This window comes from Choloepus didactylus, chromosome 4, assembly GCF_015220235.1.
Source record: "Choloepus didactylus isolate mChoDid1 chromosome 4, mChoDid1.pri, whole genome shotgun sequence".
In the NCBI taxonomy this organism is placed as follows: domain Eukaryota; kingdom Metazoa; phylum Chordata; class Mammalia; order Pilosa; family Megalonychidae; genus Choloepus; species Choloepus didactylus.
The window spans coordinates 99,988,266-100,010,172 of record NC_051310.1 but is presented as its reverse complement, the minus strand read 5'-3'; the positions used below and the strand labels follow the sequence as shown (position 1 = coordinate 100,010,172).

Here is a 21,907-nt window from a genome sequence, read left to right as displayed (position 1 = left end):
TTGGTGCTCTGGGGGCACAGGAATGAAAGCAGGTGCTCAATACATTCTTTTTGAATGAGTGACTTGGAATTACAGAACTTTCTGAATTATATAATTTAGAAAATCTTTATTGCAATGATTTTCAAACTTTTTTGGCCATGACTCACAGCAAGAAATAGATTTTCCTTTATGACCCAGAACATGCATATGTGAAACCTTTACTATGCATGATGACTCTTACAATTTCTATTCTGTTTTTTCATAGTCTGTCTTATTTTGGTGGGCTGATTAATTGAACTTTTATTCAAAACAACAAATACTGGCTCACAAAATGAGAGTTAATATCCAAAACAATTTGTTCCATTTGGAAATTAATTGTAGCAGATTTGGATGCAAGCAAACAGAAGGGTGAAAGCTTTGGTATTTCGATAACACCTGTAACTAAAAAGCATAAAAATGATCAGTGTACTTTTAGTTCAGTCTGGAGGTGGAGTATTTACAGTTAATATGCAGAGAAAGAAAAAAAAATTCCACATAAACCCAAATCCTACAAATTAAAATTCACTTAATGACAGAGTTTTGAGCACTTTTGATAGCCAAAATGTCACCATTCCTTAAAGTGGGTGTCTTCAAAAATACTTCTTTCTTTCCAAAAGCTAAAAGTTAAAATTCAGATGGTCCAATTTCTGTGGCTTGGGAGAGGTCATACAATAATCGATCTATTTCCAAAACACACAGAAAACCAGAAACTCCATCCACAAAAACAAAGGAGCAGATTGACCAAAACCTAGGCAACTGGCCCCTAGGAAGGCAACAGATCACTCATCACTTTACTGCTAAAATACATTGCTTTGGGGGATGGACATTAAGGGTGTCCTTCCTGCACTTCGGGGTCCTGCGCCCCAGACATTGCTGGGTCAGTGTCTGAGTATTTGTTTCCATGGAATGTGCCAGAACATCAGGGTTCACTCAGTACTTAATTCAATGTAAGGGAAATTGCCTCAGTTTGAAGACAAGCTCTCTCGTGCATTTTTCCTTAGCTTCCGTGCACTTCCTTGGCCAGTCCACCCTGTCCAAATACATCCAGAATGATCTACAGGGAAATCTTGACTTTTAGGAGGTGCCACAAAGAATTTTGGTCACTGTGCTGGTTTCGATGTATTATGACCCCCAAAATGCCATTATCTTTGATGCAGTCTTGTGTGGGCAGACATATTAGTGTTGATTAGATTTTGGGTGTTTCCATGGAGATGTGATTCAATCAAATGTGGACAAGACCTTTGGTTGGATAATTTCTATGAAGGTGTTGCCCTGCCCATCCAGGCTGGGTCTGAATTAAATTACTGGAACACTGCATAAGCTCAGACAGGAGCAAGCCAAGAGGGACACTTTGAAGAAAGCACAGGAACTGAGAGAGAAGTTGCAGCTTACAGAGACATTTTGGAGACAGCCTTTGAAAGCAGACTTTTGCTCCAGAGAAGCTAAGAGAGGACAAATGCCCCAAGAGCAACTGAGAGTGACATTTTTTGAGGAACTGCAGCCTAGAGTGGAATGTCCTGGGAGAAAGCCATTTTGAAATCAGAACTACAGAGCAGACACTAGCCACGTGCTTTCCCAGCTAAACAGAGGTTTTCCAGATGCTATTGGCCATCCTCCAGTGAAGGTACCCAGTTGTTGATGACATACCTTGGACACTTTTATGGCCTTAAGACTGTAACTATGTAACCAAATAAACCCCCTTTTATAAAAGCCAATCCATTTCTGGTGTTTTGCATCCTGGCAGCATTAGCAAACTCGAACAGTCACATTGACCCAAATTCTAAACCAGTAACATGCAGGGGATCCACTGGGGCCACATGAAGTTTTCATGGAAGAATTGTCACTGAAGAAATAACTGAGTTTCAGAGACTTGTGAATGTGGTCAGCAAATTTCTGGGCCAAAAAGCCTCTTCAAAAAATCCCCAAAGGTAAACTTTATCCAGTTGTAAGTAGTCTAACAGTTTTCTGAAATCATCATATAACTCAAAATGGTTCTAATAAACTGGATCCTGTAAAACTCTTAGCAGCCAGGGAAAAAAAAAAGAGAGAGAGAGTGTGTGTTCTAGTTTGCTAATGCTATGGAATGCAAAACACCAGAGATGGACTGGCTCCCATAAAAAGGGGGTCCATTTGGCTACACAGTCACAGTCCCAAGGCCACAAAGTGTCCAAGGTAACACATCAGCAATCAGGCACCTTCACTGGAGGATGGCCAATAGCGCCCGGAAAACCTGTCAGCTGGGAAGGCATGCGGCTGGCATCTGCCCCAAAGTTCTGGCCTCAAAACGGCCCTCTCCCAGGATGCTCCTCTCCAGCAAGCTTGCTCCTCTTCAAAACGTCACTCACAGCTGCACTGAGTTCCTGCTCTTTGAGTCAGCTCATTTATATGGTTCCACTGATCAAGTCCCACCCTGAATGGCTGGGGCCATGCCTCCATGGGAATATCTCATCAGAGTCATCACCCACAGCTGGGTGGGGCACATTCCAAGCAAATCTAATCAGCACAAAACGTCTGCCCCACAAGACTACATCAAAGATAATGGCGTTTGGGGGATACAATACATTCAAACTGGCACAGAGAGGATATGGATACTTCAGGGGTTTGCATTCACTGTGACTATATTTTACTATCATCACCATCTGCTATAAACTTTTTTAACTTCTAAACCATTTCTCTTTAATCAAGAGAAACTGTAATCTCTCCCATGACTAGTTGAAACAGAATTAACCCTTCAAGGGCTGCCGCCAGATACTCAGTCCCCCTAAACATCTCTTTCTTTCTGCCCAGAGAGAGGCTAGGGCAATGACCCACAACTGGGCGAGCAGCCTGCCAGCCTCCTAAGGTCGGGGCGTGGGTCTCCACCCCATTCAGCTCATTGCTGAAAACTGCTGATCAAAACCTGTTAAATTGCTTTCTGTCCCACTAATGGATCTTGACTCACATTTTGAAAAGCAAAGTTCTACTTCACTGATTTTATTTTTAACATCAGAACCCTAGTCATCTGGGTTAGTCTAATCTCAGAGTAAAAATGGAAAAAACTGGAACCCCCAAACCCGGAGACTTGAACTGTGCTACTGAGAGCACGTTCCCAGCGGCCACGCTTCAGGGGAGTGGGCGTGGCCTTTCTCCTCCTTTCCCCGCCCACTTCCTCAGCGTCCGCCAGCGCGGGGCATTGCGACGGCAGGGGGCGCTGCGGCGTTCGCCGGCGTCTGGAGGCGGGGGCGAGTGCGAGCGAAATGCCCCGCCCCTTCGTTAGCTCATCATTGTGCGTCGCGGTCGCGCGGGACGAGGAGTCAGATGTGCAGCGGGAGTGTGCGGCGGTGAGTTGCTTCCGACAGCCGTTAGGGATGCCCGTCATTGGGGCAGCTGGTGACAAGGACCCGCGGGCGGGTGAACAAGGGTGGGCCCGAGGCTACTTCTAAGCAGGTTTGTTCAGGGATGCTCCAGACGGAGGGATTTGAGGATAGCTTCCGTGACCCCATTTACATTGGCTGCGCCTCGGTTCGCGGGGCCCGAGGGGAGAGAGAAGGCCCGTAGGTGGCCTCTTCTCGCATCCTGAGAATGTTCTGTGCAGCCTGGAGATTTGGGTTTCGCAGGGGCGGGGCGAGGGGCAGGTCTCGGTTTCGTAGATGGGAAGACTGTTTTAACCGAAGTTTTACAGTACCGGGTCACGCTGTGTTCTTAGGTACCGAGCTCCCTATCATTGGACAGGTACAAGCAGAGGCTGCGGTCTCTTGAGGGACCGTGTAGTACTGTGCGTTATTTACCTGCTTGAGTACTTCAATAGACGGATGTGTAGTGTTCTTTGGAAACATGGAAGAACGAGCAATGAATTCTGCCTGGAAACTTTAGGAGAAAGTTCCCTAAAGAGAGAAGGTGGTAAAAGAAAAAAAAAGGGGGGGTGGTGGGCTCTGGGGTCTCTTAGCTCTGAAGTTACCTGTTATGAAATAAGAGACTGGTGTAGGAAGTAAGTAGCTTAGTAGCCTTTGCTATAGCTTGTATCCACTTTCTAGTGGCACACTAACCTTGGGAAATTTTCTTTAACCTCTCTAAGCCTCAGTTTCCTTATCAAGAAAGCAGAGATGATAATAAGAATACCTACTAAATAGGGTTATTAAGTTTTGGTGAGCTGATCCATGTATTGTACTGAAAACAAGACTTGACACATAGTACATGCTCAAATGTGAACTCATTATTGATAGATTCGTACCTTGTCCTGGGGAGGCTGGTTTTTTAGAAGCTGATTTCCTGCAGGCCTTCCTACCTTTTTTCCTTTGTTGCTAAATGTGAGGCCCAGGTTGGAAGGGGAGAGGGCAGAGGAGCACTTCAGAGGGCAGAGGGCTGGCGCTCAAGCAGAGGTTGAATGCCGTTCACATCAACAAAACTGACTTGAGCTTCCACCCTCAGCAGGACCCTAATCTTGGATCATAAATGACTAAAACACTACCAACCTGATTAAGATATTCATAATGAAGGATTATTTAGAAATAATTGGAGCTCCGTCCCCACACACCCACACACTCGTTTTTTGAAAACCTTCATAATAGCCTCTTCAGGTTTGCAATTTTAAGGCAAGTAACCTGAACCTGGGTGCCTTAGCTGTATGGTCTCCCAAATTTTCCATGGATAGAATTGAGAGGGCTGTGAACTTGTATGAGAAAAGAAATTATACCTTTGTTTTTCCTAATCTCTAACTGAAATTGAGCATTTCCTTCAATTATGAATTCAGGCAACAAACCACAGTATTCTTAGCAGTGACTTTGTCACCAATAAAAACTACAGCTATTTTCATATGTTGAGATATTAAGTTCATCACAACTTTGAAATTATAGTAGTGTTAAGATTGCTGCTAGATCTTGTTATAAAAGGTGTTTAAAGAAGCATATGTATTGCTCTGTCACAGATTTTTGTATTTTGATAAAATTTTATGTCGGTATACTTGGTTTCCTTTGTAATCCTATGTATTTTATTTTATGTACTTAAAAACATTCTGAGAAGACTGCTAGAGAGGTCTATGGCACACACACAAAATATTAAGAACTTTTGAAGCCTGAGATGTTAAGTCTATAATTCTTAAGGTAAGTTAGGGCCGCTTTTAGCTTACCTAAGTCCTTGAAGACTTTGATGTCTCTCTCCAGCCCATGCCTTCATTTACGTGCCAGCTAGCTCCTGTAGGTTTTTTGTTGAGAAGCCTGCCTGCACTGTAAGAACTTTGCTATCTTCAGACTCCCCCATGTTTGATTGTTGAGTTTTGCGTAAATAATATTTAAACTACACAGGCCTGTGATTTTGTCTCTCTGAAGAGCAGTAAGGAAGAGAGACTGGTGCCTCTCTGCAGTCAGACTTAGGGAGTAGAAACCATGGGACGGGGTAGGTGTTAGTTGAGTCCCTGGGCTCAAGGGAAAGAGAAGACCACACCACCTGGTAGGGCCTGTGAAGGGGGATTCCTGGGACTGATCATAAAAAGGTGTCGGAGCAACTCTTTAATAAGGGGTTGACTTATTTCCTTGGTCAAGGGGAATCTCCTTCAGCTCCCCTTGTCCTGATGACTCCCCATTACTGAAACCCTGGTGTTGTTTCCACAGAGCTTTCTGGCCTTTAGCCCTTCATCCTTGGTTAAGGAAATGACCAACCAGGTAAGACCTATGGCAAGGGGAAGAACATCAGTCTGTCTCTTCTTTGGTAAGTTCAAGCCCAGTAGGTTGTCTGGGTGTGTAGTCAGGAAACTGGGATCTGATTCTTGGTCTGCTCTTGAAAAACTGGGTGACCCTGGACACAGGGTTAGGTGGCTCTAGTAGAGTGTACAATACCGATAAGAGGACAATTTTATCTGTGTCTTTACCACAGTTTACAGAGGGATTGAGGATGCTTAAAAGAGTTTGTATACAAAAGCAAGAAAAAACAAAAAACAGATCTCATAGGGAAACATATCTTTACAATAAAATTAGGGGCAAAGTTAACAGCCTATTATGCCATCTGTGTGGTGTTAGACAACTAGTGAAAATTAGGCTGTAAAGTGGGCTCTCAGGTTACTATTGGTTAGAGCAGAAAAAAGAAAACAATCTCCTGTGGAGGGATGGTAGTTGGGGAGGAGAGTGTATCAGTTTCTTTAAGACTAATTTTTTTCTGGTATGAGGCTACAAGTTTTGCGTGAGTGGGAATCAAAGAGCTTGCAGGGTGATCAGGACCACAGCCAGGGAAGTAGCTGAAATTATGGTGACTGTATCTCCTGGGAGGGTGAATTGGTGACAAAGGGGTACTTTAGGGAAAGGATGGAGATATCTGAACTCTGACCATTGGTTTAATATGGCTTTTGTTCTTTTTTAGTACAGTATTCTCTTCAAACAAGAGCAAGGTAAGGAGCCTGCCTGTTCAAACAATTCTGCCTAGTTGGTGCCCTGCCTGATTTCTTTAAGGTCTTATGGCATGCTGACCAGACATACAGCTTCCAAGTATACTTACTTTGCAGAAGGATTGGCAGAGGCAGCCAAAACAAATACTCTTAAAACAAGCAAACAAAAAAACTGAACAGCTAACTAAAAAGAAAAAGTCGGGAGTCAGATGATATACTGGACAACTCCAGGCTGAGGGAAGAAAGCTTTCTCACCTGAGGAAGATGCAACTCTGATTTTCCCAGCTGCCAACATGAAAGAAGGAACCTCTTTGAGCCTCAGAGCTCCGTGTATGCCAGCTCATTTGGGCAGGTGAACTTCAGCCTGGCCCCAAACCCAGAACTTTACATGATGGTTATTGTGTGACCCAGTGGATGACAAACAAGGTCCTCTGCTTCCAAGTGTGGGGATTCCCACAGAGGACCTTTTGACTTTTGATGAAAATAGAGGTATAAAGCAAGTTGAATTTCCATGAAGGACACAGTGTGTGGAGGGCTGGGGGCACTGTGGCAGTGGCAGGAATGGGTGCAGCAGACAGGTGACAGTTCAGTCTGAGAATGTACTCACCCTGATAGTAGGGCTTCATACCTGAAAGGGGATGGCATTTGTGCATGGACTGTTCACATGTGCCTCATTTCTTAGCCTGGAGTAGTTAGGTAACGCCTGGAGCATTTGTGGAATGCCTAATAGAGCTCTTCCACCCTAAGGAGGTAATGTTTAGGTAGTCTGACATTTGAACAAAAAGGATTCCTCCAAATTAGCTAGTACAGGTAACTGGTAGATTAACAGGGCATACCAGTCACCTACCTTGTATGTAGCTTGGGTCATGCAGGTGACAAGCTAGTGGACTTGAGTCAGGTGAGGCTTATAATTGAAGCTATGTATGTAACTCAGAGCTGTTTAAGTTTAATGCCCTTATATTTACGTTTTGGAAAGGTGGCCATATTCATATATCCACACTGAGTCTGCACACCTAACAGCGTGGCCCACCAAATGTGCACTTTTCAAACTTAGTATATAGGATAAACTGTGGTAAGAGAGATTGGTTTTGAATCCTAGCTCTGTCCTTTCTTAGTTTGGTGACTTTGGGTGACCTAGTAGGCTTCTCTAAGCTTCTGCTGCTTTGTCTATAAAATGGCAATGATATTGATAGTGCCTACGTCATAGACTTGTGGTGAATAATTGAGATAATGCTTATAAGAGGATTAATGTGATAATTGGCCCATTAAGCATAATAAAGACATTTGTGGTAAAAGGCAACTCATGTATGGAGGCTATATTAGGTATTTATTTTTAGGCCCATACTGTTCATGGTTGGATTGCCTACTGATTTCCAAAGATTTCTAAGAGGTGTATTGTCAAGTTTAGGTCTGAGGGAAGGGGAGCTGGTGGAGGGTGTGAGTTTCGTTTTAGTCAAAATGAATTCCAGACAGCTGTATGGTGTGCAGCATGCTAATATAGAAAGGACATTGGATTTGGAGCTGAAAACCCAGATTCCAGTACTGCCTCCCTACCTGGTAAACTGGTGATTTCAGGCAATTGGCTTCTTCAGAACCTCCAGTTTTCATATGTGCTCCCACCAAATTTAGTAAAAGCTATATGGAGAAGTGCTTTGTAAAACAGTAAAGGAGGTACAAGTGGATGTTACCTCAGAATTGTTTCTGCTTCATTCTCTCACACTTTAGAAGTTGCATGAAGACTTTTTAAAGTGAAGCCCTTTCTGTTCTATTCTAGCCCATGATGATGCCATTTGGTCAGTTGCCTGGGGGACAAACAAGAAAGAAAACTCTGAGACGGTGGTCACAGGATCCCTGGATGACCTGGTAAAGGTCTGGAAATGGTGAGCGCCCTCTCCCCTAACATACAGCCTTGGAAATTGGGTCTTAGGGCTTTGCTTCTGGGCTCTCAAGTTGCAGCCAGACAAGTAGTGACTTTTTCTAGGCAAGAAATCAGTAACAGTGTGGTGGTATTTTTTCTCACTTGTTTTCTTGTTCTTGAGTATTAAAGTCCCATGGTAAAAAAAAAAAAAAAAAAAAAGTCCCAATTTAAAAACCTGGCTGTATTTAGTGTTCTGTGGCTCTCCACCTCCTGTCTGAGTCTGCGTCTCACAAATGCATAGTCTCAGGGACCCAGAATTTCAGATGCCAGGGACAGTGTGCTGTGTGTGAAGAAATCCATTTGTCTCTGTCCCCCATTGAAGGCGTGACGAGAGGCTGGACCTGCAGTGGAGTCTGGAGGGACATCAGCTGGGGGTGGTGTCTGTGGACATCAGCCACACCCTGCCCATTGCTGCATCCAGTTCTCTTGATGCTCATATTCGTCTCTGGGACTTGGAAAACGGCAAACAGATAAAGTCTATAGATGCAGGACCTGGTAAGAGTTTTACTTTTAGGGGAGATAACAGAAGTCCGCCATCCCTTTTCCAAATCCTCAGGGAGAGATGTGTTTTACAGATCAGAATTTTTTGGATTTGAAGAGAGTAATAAGCCTGCATAGACTGTTTATTACATACCATCAGTGGGTTGGGGGTAGCACTCTAATCAAACCCTAACATCTCTGCAACTAAAGAGATTATTATCTGTAATAAGTGAGATAAGTAAAAACTATACATAGCCTTATATTCTTCCAGGTCAGATTTTGCTGCCAAATTAAATTTGGTACTAAACTTATAAAAAAAAATTCAGAGCCTTTTGAATTTTCAGAGCCTTTTGAATTTTAGAGCCTTCTGAATTTCCCAGTTGTCATCAGTTTGGGATTGTGTGTTTGGATGGTTCAGAGATTGCCTGTTCGCTTTATTCTGAAGTGATGCAGTCACTGCCTTATATATGTCTAGGACATAATGTGCTGGGTCCTCATAGATCTCTGTCATGGTAATCTCAACTAGTTATGATTAAATGCCTGGTAGTGCTTGGCTTCTAGTATGCGACTGATAGGAAATTTTGCCAAGAAACAAATTCACTGATCTTTTTTTAATTCCTATAGGATAGTGTAATCTTGTCCACCAGCCTTATAAATATCATCTGGGGTAATGGGAATTGATGATTTCAGTGGACTGGCTCAATATGGAACAAGCAGCATGACATTTCAGCATTCCTTTTAGCCTTTTATTCACTTGTAAATGACTGCATAGCATTCAGGAGCAGAGCCCGTTCTGCCAGAATGTGTTTTGACCGCTAGAGGGCTGCAGATAGTCTGGCGTATCTCAGGCACACCCCTTTATGGATTGAATATAGGACTGGTTAGGTGTTTTAATAATATAATTCCCTTGATTGGAGCAACAGGTGGATTTGCATTTCCCCAGTTAACACTCAGTAGCAACTAAGGCTATCTTTATATCGAAAAGAATGATGGTCCTAGAGTTTGATAGGACTCGGGATAGTCTGGAAACTGAGCGCATTTTCCCTCAGAGGCAATGTTCCATGTCTGTGAGTCTTCATAGCTAGAGCTTTTTCATGATACACACACCCAGTCCCTATTTTGCAACTACTGAATCACTGTTACCAGCGTGTGTGGGCTGGGATATGTATTTGGAAAAAGTTACCCAAGTACCTTCTGACTTCCCAGGTGGTTCTCTTCACATGTGCCCTTACCCTGCTCACGTTGTTTTCAGAGGACTTGGGTCCTCACACCAGCCAGCAAAGTCTGTTAAGACTCTGAGATATAACCAAGGGGCATCTTTAGAAGAGAGGAGAAGGAGACAGATCTGTTGCTGCCTTTTCATCTTGGGCACCCAAGTCCTCCCAGGACCCATGATGCTAAGGTCACTGTGTATTTTTTGTGGCCCCCTGAGCACATCCCAACTAAAGAAATGGGTGTTGGATTGGTTCCAGGTAAAAGGGTGGGGTGTGTATCCAACTTGCCTTTACTGACAAGCAGTACATTATACTGGATGTTTTCCAAGTGTGGCAAGGTTGTAAGGTTACTGTTGTGAAAGAAAACAGTATTGAACAGAGTAAAAGATTGGGCTTATATTCTTTTTAGATAGAATCTGCACAAAACTATACCAGGCCATTAAACAACAAATAGGAATTTGGTTGAGTGATAAAAGCAAGCGTTGTTGTTGACAATTAAAAATCAGCTGAATTCATCTCAAGGTGAAACTCTTCTGATAAATCTAGGTCTGATGAATGCAGGGAAAGTGGACACCCAGGTTATACTTGCCTTGAAAATATGCTTGAGGGCTGTGAACCATCACACACACACACACACACACACACACACACACAGAGAGAGAGAGAGAGAGAGAGAGAGAGAGAGAGAAAAGAGAGAAAATCCCAGAACTAGAAGAAGAAAGTGAGGAAGTAGAAGAAAGTGAAGATGAAGGTGAAGATCCTTGATTCAGCACATCAACCAAGGCCCTGAGGTAGCTTTCCATAAGCCGACAGTGGAGAAAAATAAAGGTAGAAGTGCATTACAGGAGCCTCTCAGCATCAGATATCCCAAATACTCAAGGATAAAAGCACTCTTTCAGTGATAGGAAGGAAATTGGTGATTAAAATACATATTTGCTATATAAATATTTTAATAAAAATCTTAGAATGCAAGGTTTAATTGAGGGATAATAATTGTGTCTTCTGTTTTGAGCATAAAAACATTTGGTACTAACAGCTCTATGTTGTAAAATAGTTAATAGGGAAATGTAAAAATTTAGAAATAGTATCTTGTTAAGCTTAGAAGAATAAAACCAGTTTTCTAATAACTGTTATTCCTGTAAACAGCTAATTATAAATAAGAATAAGAAAACGTTATCCGTTTAGAGTAATCTGTCATTGAGGAGTAAAGATAGATATTAAAAAGCACCTACTTGAGTGGTTGATTATAAAGATCTGTTCAGATCTTGTTGCTTAATTGAACACTTTTGAAGTACATTTCATTTAAAAAACAAACGTTTTATAAGAGTGATAGAGTCAAATGATATATTATTACTTCGAATATATGTGTTAAAATGTCCAAGACAATTTTATTTCACCTGAAATGTGGTGGTGAGCCATTGGCTAGAACCCCTGTCTTTCATGAGTCAGGCTCACAGAGGCCTCTCCTCCTTGGCTCTCTCTTGGGCTTGGAAGGGCAGGGGTGGACCATGGTCGTGACCTCATTGAGCTCTGCTCCAGGCACTGGGCAGATGACTTGGGAAAGAGCCTTTCTCCTTTCCCTTTGATCTGACCAGCACTGTTTCTGGGGGACTTAGGGCGTGTTCCATATAAGAGTACATGTGGGGAAAAAGGCCCAGGCAGGCAGTGGAGGGGAGGATGGACAGCTAGAAGGAAACCAGATTGTTCCTTGGCTCCTAGGCCCTGTCCCTGTTCCCAGAGCTCTTTGGAATTGCCTGTATTGGGCAGAGGTTTCTATGTAGCTGAGAAAATAAATGTCCAACCACCTTCATTGGTCTTAGAAGTACATGTTTATTATACCCAGGCTGCATGTGAGTCTGGGGACCCTTACATTCTGGCTGAAGCAGCACTATAGTATGTAAATAATATTTGGTTATAACTGTTGAAGTTAACTTAGTTGTATGGTATAAGTAAAAAACAAATCAATTTCTTTTTTTTAGCAAACAGTGCTCCTATTTGTGGTAAAACTTTGAGTATTACAATTTTGTGTTAGATTATTTCTGTTATGTCTTCATTTGTTTATAGCCTTATTGAGGTAAAATTTCATTTCCATAATTTCATTATAAAATTCACCTGTTTTAAATGTACAGTTCAATGAGTTAGCAAATTTATTCAACCATCCCTCCAATCCAGTTTTAGAACACTTCCATACCCCAGAAAGTTCCCTCATGCCATTTATAATCAATCCCTGCTCTTACTCTCAGCCTTGGCAATCCCTAATCTACTTTCTGTCTCTATAGTTTTGCCTTTTTGAAAAATTTCCTGTAAATGGAATCATACCTTGTGTAGTCTTATATGTCTTCATTCTTTCTTTAACATAATGTTTTGGGGGTTCATGTTGTAGCATATATCAGTAGTTTGTTCCTTTTTATTGCCAAGTAGTATTCCATTGTAAAGATATACCTCATTTTGTTTATCCATTTCACCAGTTGATGGACAGTCAGATTTTTTTCCAGTTTTGGGCTTTTATGACTATTGCTGCTGTGAATATTTGCATACTAGTCTTTGTGTGGGCACGTGTTTTCATTTCTCTTGGGTAGATACATAGGAGTGGAATTGCTGGGTCATAAGGTAAATGTATGTTTTAACTTAAGAAACTGCCAGACTATTCTTCCAAGTGGCTGTACCATTTAAGTTCCCAGCAACAGTGGATGAGGGTTCCGATTTTTCCACATCCTTGCCAACATTTGATATTGTTACATCTATCTGTTTTTATTAAAATGTAAGAAGCCCTTAAACTAAATTGGTGAAGAATTAGCATCTTTACAACATAGTTTTCTGAATCAAGCCACTGTTTCTCCATTTAAAAAAAAAAGTATCTTTTGGTAAAACTATAGTTTTTAAAATTGAGATCACACTTTTTCTCACTGTATTTATTTTCCTTCTTTTTTTCTGTTTAGTGGATGCCTGGACTTTGGCCTTTTCTCCTGATTCCCAGTATCTGGCCACAGGAACTCATGTGGGAAAAGTGAACATTTTTGGTGTGGAAAGTGGTAAAAAGGAATATTCTTTGGACACGAGAGGAAAATTCATTCTTAGTATTGCATATGTAAGGAAACATTGCTCTCTTTTCTCTCTCTGATGCTTCAAATACTCCTGCCTGTATATCCCTTGGCACAGGTTCTTGCATTGGTCTTGTCAGGCACCTGCTGTGTTGCTCAAGCAATTTGGCAGTCTGCAGCCAACAGGAGATTGGCTTGTGTTTGGTAGCCAACAGGAGATTGGCTTGTGTTTGGTAGGGGTGGGTGCATGGTTTAACAGCATGGACTTTCAGGGTGCCCGTTTCTTCGTGTGTTTCCAAGCAGAGTCCTGATGGGAAATATCTGGCTAGTGGAGCCATAGACGGAATCATCAATATTTTTGATATTGCAACTGGAAAACTTCTACACACTCTGGAAGGTATGGCTTATCATTTTATTTTATGCAAACTGGGTTCTTAGAATCCCAGAAGAAGAATTATTCTTTCATTAAAACTGCCATTAAATGGCAAGTAAGCATTAGATTTGAAAGGTATGAATCTTATTTGGAAATCTGAAATGCCTCCAAGTTTGAGTCTTGTCACTTGTGTTCTTAACCTAGACGCATTAGTTCTTGTAACATTGTTAAATGCTAGTTTTGGTGAACAAGCTAATTTTTTGTTTGAAATGTGAATGTCTCATTTCTTGTATGTTTGGTTACAAAAAACTTTGTGATTGAAAAATACATCCTTTCTGTTGATAATTTGAAAATAAATAAAAGTTACCGTCTTTCCACACACCCCCACTGGTGCACCTGCTAATTAGCGAGTACCACCTTAACATCTGTGTCTCCTTGTAGCTGATACTTTTTTTAAAATTCAGTTTTATTGAGATATGTTCTCTTACCACAGTGGACGTCATCCACAGTGTTCAGTCAGCTGTTCACAGTACCTTCATATAGTTGTGCATTCATGACCACAATCAATTTTTGAACATTTTCCTTACTCCAAAAAAAAATTGAAATAAGACTAAAAATAAAAGTAAAAAAGAATACCCCAAGCATTCCACCACCCCCCATCCCAGTCGATTTTTCATTTTGTTTTTATCCCCATTTTTCTACTCATCTGTCCATACACTGGATAAAGGAAGTGTGAGTCACAAGGTTTTCACAATCACGACAGTCACACCGTGTAAACTACATAGTTATGCAATTGTCTTCAAGAATCAAGGCTACTGGGTTGCAGTTTGACAGTTCCAGGTATTTCCTTCTTAGCTGATACTGTTTTACCGAATTTGGGGTCATGTTCATACTCTCTTATAATTTGAACTTTAACTTGAATATTATATTTGTGCAAGTCACTAAACATTCATCTAAAGCAGGGATTAGCAAATGTTTTTTTACAGCCCCGAAGAGAGAATGATTTTTACATACTTTAGTATTTGTTTAAAAAAAAACACACACACACACACAAAAACCAAGCAGAATGTGCAACAAAGACTATTATGTGGCCTGCAAAGACTAAAATGTTTATTTTCTAGTCCTTTACAAAGTTCACTAACCCCTGATCTGAAGTATTTTTAATACTGCATTAGAGATGCATTCTAATTATCTAATTGTAATTATTTGACTATATAGTAATATGGCCAATTCTGGCTTGTTGGACTTTTGTTTTTTGTTTTTACTAATACATGTCAACATTCTTATCTTTTTATATATCTGACTGTTTTCTTAGGATAAGTTTACAGAAATGGAATTACCAGGTTAAATAGTATGAAACATTTGTATCAACTTAGCTGTTCAAGTTGTTAACCACTGTTAAGTTAAACCCAGTTAGTCGTCCTGGAACACAATACATAGAGTTGTTTAAGTCAGAAGCAGGTTAATTGCAAATCAGGGCTTGTAATTTGAAGCCTCTTCCTATGTGACTTTTTCCATTTGGTGATTTCATATTTGAAATTACTGGTTTTCCTTATCCTTAGTAATTCATGTGCTTGATGTGTATTTTCTGACTGGTAGTTAGCCAGACCTCTCATTCTGTGCCTTAAGGATAACTGCCTGTCTCTGAGTTGTGGGGCCCACACCTTTAAAATGAAATTTGCATCTACCATATGTCCTATACCTTAAAATTAAGTCTTTCTATTCCAACAAAAAGTTTTAATTTTTAAGTTTTATTCCAAAAAAGTTGTAGCAGTTTATGGTCCCTCTAACAATGTGAGTTTCCCCACCTCTTTTGCCAATGGTTAGTATTAACATTTTTAAATATTGGCAATTAAAAACTATCCCCCAAGATATTATTTCTTTTACCTCATATTGTTAAAGATCAAAAAGGTTAATTATGCACTATGTTGGTGAGGGTATAGGGAACATATATGTTGCTGGTGGGATATAAATTGGTACTACAACTTCTTCAACAGGACAGTTTGGCAAGACCTATTCAAATTAAAAGTGAATGCATGCTTTGATCCAGAAGTTTTTTTGCTAGGTATTTATTCTGTCAATACTCATACATAACACGTACAAGATTATTAATTAGAGCATTGTGATAGCCAAGGTTTGGACATGTCCCAAATGGAACGTCTCACAGTGAAAAACAGGGATGCTATAAAATATTTAAAATGGAAAAGGCAAAGTACAAAAGAATGTACAGGTTTTTAAAAATCTTTTTATTGTAACCTAAAACACAGGTACAGAAAACCACATGAATCAAAATTGATGATTTAATGGATTATGAGGTGAAAATCATTTATTTCAATAAATAGAACCCCTGTATGTGCCTGTCCCAATTGCACCCCTTTCCATCCCTCCCTTATGTCCTGACTTTTATTGTAGTCACTTCGTTGCATTTTAAAAATAATTTTATCTCTTGAACGTGTAACCCCAGACACTGTAGTTTAGTCTTGCCCTGTTTTTAATATAATGTGTCTTTTAAATCTTTTTTAATCTATAGGTTCCTCCTCCTCAATGATACAATTTTATATTTATGTAGGGAGAATATAAGTATTTGCACATAGGCAAAGAATATCTGTTGAAAGATATATCAGAGATGGACATTAGTTGCCTCTGGGGTGGAGAACTGGGTGGCTGAAGAACGGGAGGGAGGAAGGTTTTACTGTTGTGTTCTTTTGTACTATTTTGAGTCTAACCAAGTGAATATAGTACCTCCTCAGTTTATCCTTTACCCTACAACAAAGGATTTGATAGGGAAATAGCATCAACCTTTCAGATCAGAAGCAATGCATATTTCCACGTTTGGCCATATCTGTGGCAGAGCAGTTTCTTTAAGCAAAGTGTGTGCTGAGGCCCAGTTGGTCTAGAGGGGAACTAAGGAGAACTGGCTCCAGGAGGAGGGGCCAGGGTTCCTGTGGATGTTTCTAGAACATTAGGAAGGAAGGACGTCATTACCCTCCCTTTTCTGACTGAAGTAGCTGGACCATCCAACTCAGTGACTCATGGTCATTAAAAGGAACATAGTCAGCTGGGAAGCCTGTGTGAGGAGACAGTGATTCATCAGATTAACAAGGGCATTTATGAATTTCAGGCCATGCTATGCCTATTCGCTCCTTGACCTTTTCCCCGGATTCTCAGCTCCTGGTCACTGCTTCAGATGATGGCTACATCAAGATCTATGATGTGTAAGTCACCTTGTTGAGATTAAAGGCTTCTCATTTAATAGTGATGCCATTTGTCCCCTTACTATTAAGGGTAGCCCTAGGGTGTTTGCTCCTCCCCCTCCTGGGTCTACTAAGGATTTGTGTGCAGATCCTGTCGGGTACCCTTGTATTCCCAGTTGTTCCTTCTCCACTTACCGCCCCTATCTTTGAGCTTAGAGGGCATCCTCAGGGCTGCATGGAGGAAGAAGTTACCTGGTAGTATCAGATTCTTGTTACTTCTCAGGCATCCTGTCTCTGGTGGGGCTTTTTTATTTTGCAATCTTTTGGGTAGGTAGGACGTGTATAGATGGGGAAGTGGAGCCATGGACTGTAGCAGGCCCAGGATGACAGTAAAAAATTAGAACATCCATTTGCTGGGGGAGGGGCATTGCAGCAGTGAGATAGCTGTCCTTTAGAAGCTGTTCCCTGCAGGCCTAGATCGGGGAGCCCAAGGGAGCACCTTTCTGTTGTTGATTCTTGACCACAGGCATAGAAATAAGTTCATCATTCTTAGTTCATGGCTCTCTATCATTGTGGACCCCTGCAAGGTCTCTTTTTTTCATTTCCCCCCATCAAGCCCCGTCTCCACTTCTATTACCCACCCACCGCCACCCCCAAGTTCTCTGCCTAGTGTGTGTGCATTGTCTCCTGGGTCCTTTGTCTGAGCACTGTGAACGGCTCTCAGCTCTCCCTGCCAGGTGTGTCTGAATGCTGTGTTGTAATCCACTGGGTACATCTCCCAACCTTGGATGCCAGGATTGCCTCCAGCTGCATTTACCACAACTGTGGATACCCATGTTCATGTCCTTTTGTGAGCTGGAGAATTTTTCTGGTGTACAGACCTAGGAGTGGGAACACTGCTCTGCCTAGTCTACTTCTGGCAGCTTTTGGATGGCAAGAAGTGGTCAAATAGACATAGAATTAGAGCTGCTGCTCTTGGAATTAGAGCTGGGTGAGCGGGAGCCCAGAGGGGAAGATAACTTTCTAAAGCTGTCCTTGCTTATTAGTAGCAGAACCAGTATAAACAGTAGCAGTTCTGTAAGTATCCTGTGACGTAGCAGCTCAGATCAGAGGAACCCAAACTGGGGTGGGGTTTGCCCAAGGTGGTGATACTGAGTGAAGGCCTAGCACTTTTTTACTCTCTAATGATCCCACTGCATCCTCCTAAAGCTGCCTTTCCTGGTACCTAACTGAGGTCTGTGTACTTTGCTGGGGGCTGTTTTCAGGGGTAAAACTGCAGAGCTGAACTTGAGTTCCATTGACCTTCGTCAGGCTTTAGGGTTGCTCTCCTACCATAAGTGATTTTACGTTTTTAAAAAGTGAAAATGTCTAGAGTAATTAGCCCTGTCTTGTTGTTGGTTGGGTTAAACATGGCCTCTCCAGGCCACATCTGTTCTGTAGGGTGTATCTTGGTGCTTTGTCTGGACCTGGGGCCCTGACCACCTCTGGAGAGGATGCTGTGCGGGGATCAGAACCTGTCACTCTCCACACATGGTTTACTCACCCCTGCTGGTCTCAATTTCCTCATCTTAGCAGTTGGCTTGCTGAGCCTCAGTAGTGGGGTTCCTTATTTCTTTTGAGCTTTTAAGCTCTCTGCTTGTTACAGGGTCTCATTCTTAGTGGCATCAGCAACATTTTGGGTTAATGGTGCTGTAAAAATCTATTTCTGCAGTGAGTGATGCTCCTTAATTCAAAAGGAAATTTTTTGATGTAGTAATACTGTTATTATAAGGATAGCAGACGTGGTCCAATTAAATGGGCAGAGGTAATAATAGGCCTTTTACTTCATTGATTGTGTTCCAAAAGTTAACATCTCCGTTTTGTTTGGAACTTCCCCATTCAGACAACACGCCAACTTGGCTGGCACACTGAGTGGCCATGCATCCTGGGTGCTGAACGTTGCGTTTTGTCCTGATGACACTCACTTTGTTTCCAGGTACTTAAGATTCTTAGCAATATCTAAAATGCTAGGAGGTGGAGATGGTCTTCCTTTATGAATTGCCTTAAAATCTGAAGACTATATGACCAATTTTTTATTCAGATAGCCCTTGTTTTCTGCAATTTTAAATTTTTAGTTAAGTAGTGAAGTCAGTTGTCCTTAGCCTAAATAGAGGTGGATTCTTTTGCACAGTGAAACAGTTTTTTCTTTATAAAGCTATGCTTCCACCTATGGTTTATGTTAAGATAAACCTGTTACAACAGTAACTTAAAATACTTATTTTTATCTGTTTGTGAAATGTTGGGTTTTTAGACCCTAGTGTTGTACAGGCCCAGGATGGTCAAGACAATTGAAAAACATGAGATGAACAGATTAAAGGCTTTGTACAGTGGGTTACAGAAGCCTCCAAAAAGCTTTTATTTTGAAGCTTTAACAGGCCTCCCTCTCATCTGGAAATTGGTAGATGTGTCTGAGACTCCCGATGAGGCCACTTAATATCATGGACAGGCCAATCACAAGGTCAGGAAAATGGCCACTCTGTGAGGAGGGAAAGCCACCCAGTGGTGCCGACTCCTTGGCCCCCTCCCGGAGCCCAGGTCAGCCACTTGTGCTTGCAGGCTCCCAGGGGACCTCTGAAGGGGGGCGGGGTGTAGGTGAGAGGAGTATAGAGTAAGTGGTCAAATTCCTCCCCACTTCAAAGCAGTCTGGAAACTGTTTCCTGATACTGTTTATTTGTTTGAATAGTTCATCTGACAAAAGTGTAAAAGTTTGGGATGTTGGAACAAGGACTTGTGTTCACACCTTCTTTGATCACCAGGATCAGGTATGGCATAAGCAACATTTAATTCCTTTGTGTTTGGATTGCTAGTATTTTCTGACTACTGTTCCCAAACTGTTTTCTTTTCCCTAACCTCACTGCTTATGTTGTTAAGACTGGGAAAGCCGCTCTGTTTGCTTGGATTTCGTCTAACCACTGTCCCTGACTAGGGTGCAAAGGCTGGGGAACTGCTGTGGGCTTAGCACCCATGAGGCTTAATGTCCCTATGGAGGCAAGAAAACATGGTACTAGCTGCGTGCCTTGAAATGCCTTGTTTGGAAAATGCTACAGCCAGTGTCTGGCATGCCTGGGGCCCTTCTCTGGGTGCAGTGGCTGGAGCTGGCTCAGGAAGTACTTCCCTCCTCAGGAGTGTCTGTTGCTTAAAGACAGTCATCACTTGTCATTTTGGAGCTGCCCAAAGAAGTGATGTGATCTTTTTTTTTTTTTAATGTACTAGAAGCCAAAGATTATTACAAATCATTTGGCTTTAATGATATTGATAACTTTTTTGTTATATCTTTAAATTAGGAGAGAAAAGAGAAACTATTCTTACAGGTATCTTTTGATCTTTGCCAAAGTTCTAGTTCAGTGCTTCTCAATCTTGAATGTGTATGTGAATCCCCTGGGGATTCGGTTAAAATGCAGATTCTGATTCAGCAGATCTGGTATGGGGGGCCTGAGATTCTGCATTTCAAACAGGTGAGGTCGGCGGTGCTGCTAGTTCTGACCACTGGGTAGCAGGGGTTTGGAGGAACTACTTAGTATTTAAAAAAAAAACCCAAGGCAGTGTAATATTGGCTTTTAATATAGATTTCCCCTCGTTGGAATGCAACTTAAAGTTAACATAATTATTCATGCTTTTTTACATTTAATCATAAATTGTTGTGAATAAAGTTCAGGGGGTTTAATCTTGATAATCCACTCTGGACTTAAAAATATTACTCAGGGAATAAGGCCTCTGACCAAGTGGCCTCATGTTTATGGGGTCAGAGTGTGGTGCTCCTTTAGGGGAAGATGTTTGGAGTGTAAGGCCAGCACTTGTAGGCAGCTTTCAGAGTAATGGGCCATCACCTGCCCAGTCACAAGAACACTAAAATCTGGGTTAGAACACCCCTTTCTCAGGGTTAGGGGGACAGGCTGACCACTCAGAATCAGCTAATAATAAGAAAGCAATCCTGCTGAGATAAACTCCAACTTCTGTCCAGGAAAGAGGTGTGACTGTTAATTCAACACATAGCAGATAAAATCATTGACTGCCAATGCCACGTTGTCTAGCTCCTGGGACACACAGCTCCATAGGCCTCTAACACCAGAGCGAGAATTGCTGGCTACAGTGGGTGTCCACAGGAGTCAGTGCAGGCACAGTTTGCAATTTCCCCACAGGCAGTGACCTCAGAGTAACTGGGGCCTTTTTCTTCCATCTTTATGGCATTAGATTACCCCCTGGATTCTGAATCTTTGAGGTTTGTAGATAATTAGTTTTGAGAAATGACATTTGTCTGGGGTGGGGGGAGAGGCAGAGAATGGTAATTAAACAGCAGCAATGGAAGATGTTTGGTTGAAGTAAAGACCCCATTCTCACTGATTTTTTTTTTTCAGTGTAATGAGAATAAAGTAAGGATTTTATTCAGATCTTCATTTACAATAAAGGCAATAGAATTTTTTTCTCCCTTTATTTACAGGTCTGGGGAGTGAAATACAATGGAAATGGCTCAAAAATTGTGTCTGTTGGAGATGACCAGGAAATTCACATCTATGATTGTCCAATTTAAAAGTCAAAGTCCTCCAGGGGCTAATAATAATGCTGTAGAGAATGTACAGATTGATCATGACATTCCTTACCTTTTCAGACTTGGTTAAAAGAAATATAGCATTTATTATAAGGCTTAAATTTTGTAGATATAATATAATCTTTTCATGTTTCATTGGAAATGCTGTTCATACTTGAACATAAAGTGTTCTTAATGCAAACACCTGTTTCTGAGTGTATGTTCATTTTTCATTTACCTTATTACCAGTAGAACAGTGAGAATCAGCATTGTTAAGTCACAGTGCCTCAGAGATGAAGAGACCCAGCCACTTACTGAACTTTCCATCTTAGAAATACAGACTTAACTTTTCCAGGATTGACTTGTGTAGTAAATTACAGCAGTGAGCTCCCAGAAACCGGGGTAAGGGGAGCTTATCAGGATATTTGGGCAGGAATGTTCTGTGGTCTTACCTCTCTGGGCATCCTTCTGTTTATTAAAAATGCCGCACTCTCCTTACCCTAGTAATTTCCAACTGGAAACCAGGCTGCTCCTCCTTACCCTAGTAATTTCCAGTTGGAAACCAGGCTGCTCTTCTTGCTGTCTTACAATGCCCAGGCTCAAGTTGGTCCCTAAAACAGTTGGACTCCAGCCCTGCCTGTTATCTCCAAGGGCCTGGACCTCAGTTTTCCCTTCAGCAGCCCCCTTGAGACTTGTCTCCCTATTAATGGGAAAGATGTAAGTAACTAATGCTCTGAAGCTTGTCATAACTTC

General features: G+C 41.6%; 1 protein-coding gene across 2 annotated transcripts; it reads left to right on the top strand.

Moving 5' to 3' along the window:
• Positions 1 to 3,293: 3,293 nt before the first annotated feature.
• On the top strand, positions 3,294 to 21,356 carry WDR61 (WD repeat domain 61). Of its 2 annotated transcripts, none has more exons than XM_037833278.1 (11): positions 3,294 to 3,338; positions 5,604 to 5,654; positions 6,346 to 6,373; positions 8,145 to 8,250; positions 8,611 to 8,783; positions 12,922 to 13,070; positions 13,327 to 13,420; positions 16,518 to 16,611; positions 18,473 to 18,565; positions 19,313 to 19,391; positions 21,068 to 21,356. In XM_037833278.1, the coding sequence occupies exons 2-11, from the start codon at positions 5,643 to 5,645 to the stop codon at positions 21,155 to 21,157; spliced, it is 918 nt and encodes a 305-aa protein (XP_037689206.1). In that variant the 5' UTR covers positions 3,294 to 3,338; positions 5,604 to 5,642; the 3' UTR covers positions 21,158 to 21,356. The 2 variants fall into 2 exon arrangements, with proteins under 2 accessions (XP_037689206.1, XP_037689207.1); XM_037833279.1 differs by lacking the exon at positions 3,294 to 3,338 and adding an exon at positions 3,344 to 3,444.
• Positions 21,357 to 21,907: the final 551 nt, after the last annotated feature.